At 55.6% G+C, this 5,600-nt stretch overlaps 1 protein-coding gene across 1 annotated transcript in view; it reads left to right on the top strand.

Moving 5' to 3' along the window:
* Positions 1-3,991: 3,991 nt before the first annotated feature.
* Positions 3,992-5,600, top strand: part of COL16A1 (collagen type XVI alpha 1 chain) — a gene marked incomplete at both ends in the record, with an annotated part of 46,154 nt that continues 44,545 nt past the window's right edge. Inside the window, one exon of the mRNA XM_084243024.1 lies at positions 3,992-4,064. Coding sequence (XP_084099150.1) covers positions 3,992-4,064 — 73 coding nt within the window. The remainder of the gene's footprint in view (positions 4,065-5,600) is intronic.

Genomic DNA, 5,600 nt, shown 5'->3' with positions numbered 1-5,600 from the left:
ATTCACGTGGGGTCTACACACACGTGTCATGAGAAAGCACATCTGACTGCATGTTTTTGGATCTGTGTACATCTGTGTCGGGAAAGAAGGGGCACAGGCACACCCCTAGACTGCGATGTGATAGTGTGTCCAGGCTGGGCTGCTCATGTGAGCACCTTAGGGTGCTATGGGAACGTGTCTGGGCTTACCTTTCTCAGGTTCCTCCATCCCTGGCTCAGAGTCTAGCCTTTGCCTCCTGCTGGGAGAGTTGGGAGTATAAATAGGGAGGATAGGAATTGGTTGGGAGCTTGTGTCCTGGGTCCCGGCTAGCTGGGCATGGTCCTCCTGGCTGCTCCGTTAGCTGTGCTGGTGCTCTTGGGCAAGCTGTGTTGCTCCTCAACTCCAGGTCTCCCATCTGTGGAACAGACATGCAAGTTTCCTTCACTATCTGAAAGTAGAATGTTCCTATTTGGTATGACCTAATAGATTATTATTTGGGGGGCCAGGGAATGCCATTATCATTAACTTACATGAAAAAATTTTGAGCATTCCCAGACCCAAAGTATTTCTGCTTTGGAATAGCAGGGAGGAGGGGGAAATGTGGAGGTAGGGGGGCCCATAAGAATAGAATTCTCCAGCCTGGGGTTGCTGTGAGGATTAAAGATGTTAACCCATGTGATGATCTCAGCGCAGAGCCTGACCTAAATGTGTGGCCTGTTATTTCCCAAGTGCCCACCACTGAGGCTGGACCCAAAGGGCCAGCTGGACCTGGGCCTGCCCACCCCTGAGCCTGCAGCACCCAGAAACCAGCACCCCCTCCATTTCCCGCCTGCTGAGCTCAGCGCTTCCCTGGCCCCACCACTGTTGCCACCACATCTGGGCTGGCTCTGAGCAGGGACCACAATGGGCGCCTCCGTGGCCACGGTTGGGGTTTCCGCTGACTCAGCGCCTCTGGTTTGCAGGCAGGGAAATCCCAGACCTGCTCCGTCACCCCCACCTGGGTTTAGCTGGGGCCATGGCTCCCCCTTGTTGCTTCTATGGGAAGCCCCCTTCTCCATCAGGGCACTTCTGTGGGGGGTCGAGGTTGCTCCCCCCACTACCCCCACATCCATTCCCAGTACTCTTAGACCTTCTGTGCCTCTTCTCCATAGTTACTCAGCCTTGGTGCCCAGAAATTCATTTGCTGCCTCCAGGGGAAAACCTCAAAGGTCACCTTGGTCATCCCCTTGCCACTTGGGGACAGAGCTGGACATATTGCCTGCTCTTTTCCCCTGAGAAGTCCAATCTCTCCTCCAGCCTCTTTCCCTCTCGCTTCCTGGCTCCTAAACATAAAGCAGCCCTTCCCCATCACTGCTGAGAACGCCAGTCCAGCCTTGTCCTCTTGTTTTGTCCCAGCTCCCGCTGCTTCCACCACCTAATGATGGTAACAGTGAATATTTATGGAGCTTCTCTTTGGGCCAGGCCCTGTAGTAAGCGCTTTAACAGGCTTCAACTCATTTCCTGCTGCAGCAACCCCGTGAGACAGAGACATTCATTGTCCCATCTCACGGATGAGAAAAATGGAGTCCTGGTTAAATAGCGAGTTGGAGCCACAAAGCCAGGCCCTCCCAACCTCATGGAGTAAGGAGGACCGGCTTGGTTCCCCCCTCTGGGAATGGGGTCAGAGCAGAAGGGGTTAATTTAGCACACACACACCCCCCCTTCTGGAGAGGGCCCCTCCCCCCAGCTCAGAAAGACCGAGGAACAGACTAACTGGGAGTGTTAGGCTGGGAAGCTGGAAAAAGCTGACCAAGGAGGCTCGGGCAGCAGCCACGTCATGGGTGCCGTGGAACTGGGGAGGGGGGTCTTTCCCCCACCAAGTCTTCTGGAGGCCCAGCCAGGGACAGGAAAGGGGGTGGCACAGGGGAGGCCCTTCAAGCTCCAGGCCTAGTTCTTAAAGGAGAGTATTCTCGCCCACTCGTCTGCCCCCTTGCCCGGAGGAACCCCCTTCCAGGGCAGCTCTGGGCACGCTGGGTCCCGCCTCCCTCATCCTTTTGCTTGCTCACCTGGCAGAGAAGTGGGAGGGGCGGGCCTGGGAGCCCGGCCAGGCTAGTGGGGCTGTGCTTCTGTCCCACCACTGCTACACCGCCACTGGAGTCGACACTAGAGCCTTTTCCCAGCCCTTCCTCCCACCTCCTGACTGGCGGGAGGGCGGGTCCAGCTGTGTTCCATTAGCAGCCCTTGGCAGGTCCCCAGCCCCCTGGAACCGCCCCCTCTCCCCCCACCCGGAGTGGCCGGCAGACCCGACAGGGCAGGCGCACTGGGCAGCATTCAGCCCCAGGAGCTCGGGACAGGGGAACTAGGGCCCGGAGTTGACCAGCCAGAAGTGATCAAGGACCCGCCCCCACCCCCGCAGGCCCTTAGGAACCCAAGCCCCTTCCCCTGACAGCCTGGATTACTCAGTGAGGTGGGGGATCCCCAGCACGGTAAGTGGGGATGGAGTGGGCTGCCTCGGGTTCTGGACTGAAGGGCCCTTTCTGCCCTGGACTTGCTGTGTGACTTGGGGCCAGTGGCATCCCCTCTCCGGCTCTCCATCTCCTCTAAGGCGGGATGAGCTCTAGACTCCATCCCAGTTGTGACTCTCCCTGCCCCCAAATCTGTGCCTTTGTGTTGAGGTGAGATCATCTCCTTGGAAGTTTCTCTCCTTCTATCCCAGTAGCCCCCTGCTCTGGACGGGGTGAGTGGAGCCTAGAGCTCAGGATCCCAAAGGGCACGAGAGTACATGGGTGCTTATGCCTCCACACGTGTTCACGTGTTGGCAGCCCTTCCGCTGACCGGCCCGCGGGGGAAGCCAGGGTAGGGTTGGAGAGGTGGGATGTGTATACCACTAAGAGGGAGCTGAATAGGGTGGGGGAGTCGTTCTGCCCCAGTAAGGAGATTGGGATCCTCCCTCCAAATAGGGGGGAGGGGGTCCCTTCTGCACTCATTCCCTGTCCAGGTCTGAGGGAGTTGAAATAGGACTCCATTGCAGCTGGGGGGAATGAAGTCAGACTTGCATAAGAACTTCCCAGAAGGGGCCACTGAAGGGGTGATCATAGGCTAGCTGTGTGCACGTGTGTATGTGTAAGCGGGTGCATCTGGGTGTATTGGTGAATATGTGTCTCTGAGCATGCCTGTGTGCAGGTGGGTTTGTATGAAACACACTGGCACAGATGTGTGTATCTGTGTGTATCATAATGATACATGCATGATTTGTGTGTGTGTGTGTGTGTGAACTGCCTGTCTCTGGGGAGACAGATGATGTATGACTGTGCTGGCTGCTTGCTGAGCCCTCATTGATTTATCTGGGCCCATTCATCAGGGTTTAATAAAACTAAAAGACGAGCATCCATCAGCAGGGGAGGTCTGCAACAAGGTCCTGAGCCCCGATGACCTGCTCTTCTGTCCACTGTACCTATGGGGGAGGCTTCCTTGGCCCACACACAACCCTGTGATGCCTGCCAGGACACTCAGCCCAGACATCAACCCCAACCTTATGGGGGCTTGGCAGGGCTCTCTGGCTGAACTGGGTGCAGCTAGCCAGGTGCTAGGCTGGTATATACCAATACTGTGCACAGGTTGATAAAATATTGAAAAACTTCCAAGTGTCTTGTTAAATATTCTCTGCCTCAGCCCCACTTGCTCTCCCAATTGACCTGGCCTTCTAAGACCCTCTAGAAATCCTCAGTCTAGCAAATACCCACTGGTAGGGCTAGATGCTGCCTGGACCCTATTTCTGTGCTCCAGCCAGCCCTCTGCCCTGGCTGCTCAGTGTTTGTGCCATACCACTAGTTAAATATTTTGAATATCACCCTGACCCAAATCCTAGTCGAAGGTCTGTGGTTGGGTCTCTGAGAGGGACTGAGGCCTGGGCCCTGCAGACTGGCCATTACTTACCCATGTGTAGAATTGTTCTGTGTGCGCTCAGGAATCTACCTCCCCGGTCTCTCTGGTTTTCAGGTGCTGCGGCTGTGCTTGGCCTCCCGGGACCAGGATGTGGGCATCTTGGGTTCCTGGCTTGTGGCTGCTCAGCCTCTGGGCCACCTGCAACCATGGGGCAGACACAGGTGAGATGACACAGGAGGAGGGAGGTGCCATAGGTTTGTCATTAGCTCCTGGAGGTACTGGGGTCCCGTGCACATATGTGGCTATGTGCTTGGGTCATCTGGGCATCATTTTATAGAAAGGACTGGAGATTGGGGTTATGGTGACCTGAGATGTTTGCACTTACAAACCTAAGTGTGTGTGTGTGTGTGGTGTGTATGTGTGTGTGTTTCTTTTTGCACATTCATGTGTCTCTGGGCCTCTGTATTGCAGCTCAGTTGCTCTGTGCATCTGTACATATTCCTGGGTGTCTGAGTGAGAGACTAACCTACTCCCTCCCCAGCACATAAATCCATGCTGTGCACAGAGTGCTGACAGGACCCATGGGGTCTGGTGGAGGTGGGGAGCTCTCCAGATGGAAGGAAACTGCATCATGAAAGAGGCCCAGGCCGCTCCAATCCTCTCTGGTGGAGAATCCGCCCTCCAGCTCACGTGCTCCCCCTCTGCCGTGGCCCGCCCTGGATAAAGGGCTTGCCCAAAGGCCCAGACGCTGGATGGGACGGAGAGGGGCAGCTTTCCAGGGCCTAACGCCAGAGGAAGTTGACTGGGCAACTTGCCCTGTCCTGATGGGTGGGTGCCCTTTGGGCTCAGGACTCCACTGCCTTCCCGAGCAGAAACAGTGCTCCTAAAAGCTGAATCTAGCTGAAGGTAACCAAGGTGCAGATGCGAGGAGTCTGTGCATCTGGGGTGCAGGTGACTGCCTATGGGTTGTATGTGTACATCTGTGTTTCTGTGTGTGAGTGTGTGCCTTAATCTCTCCACTGGGTCCCCTGGGAGTTGGGGCAGAGAATTTCAACATCTGTAAAGAATCCGGGCCCATAGCCAAGGGGTGAGTCACCCCTTTTTACTGCCGATGCCAAAGACAATGATAATATTTCTGTCCAGACCTGGGGGTGGGAGACTCTAGAGGGGTCATCGGGCCTAGGGATCCAAGATTCCTCCTTCCACTGGGCAGCCAGGGAGTCAAATGCCGAGCTTCTTAGGAGCTGCATTCACTGTCCTGTCCCAGCTACCCCATCTGCATTGATAGGAAGGCCTGTTTGAATCTAGCCTCTGTTTCCCAATTTTTGCCACATTTCCCAATCCCTCTGCTTAATCATCACCAGGGAGGAGCAGGCCTGCGGCTGCCCACCTGACCCCTTGGCATCCTGGAGACCTAAATTGGCTTCTTTTCTCTGGGAGCGTTAACCCCCTTATTGTACCTGCCAGAGCCCTAAGGCCTTGAGGGTCCTTTGAGCTTGTGGTCCCCTCAGGCCCACATTCTCTTTTCACTATTTCACAAGGTAGTTATCCAGGTGAAAAGTATTTTGTTGGCTCAGACTTGTATCTGGCCTGCTTATCTGATTCTGGTGTGGGAAGTGGAACCCCACCCATAGCTGAGAATGCAGGTATAACTGCACATGGCACCCCTGGTGGCACAGGCACCCCCGACTCACACACATGCGCAGATGCACGTGCACTTGTGTATAACACTGTGTGCAAGGGCCTGACGTGTCCTT

The sequence above is a fragment of the Talpa europaea genome, assembly GCF_964194135.1.
Source record: "Talpa europaea genome assembly, chromosome: 9".
Lineage (NCBI taxonomy): Eukaryota > Metazoa > Chordata > Mammalia > Eulipotyphla > Talpidae > Talpa > Talpa europaea.
Note: the sequence above shows the minus strand (reverse complement) of the source record. Positions and strands in the feature narration are given on the sequence as shown.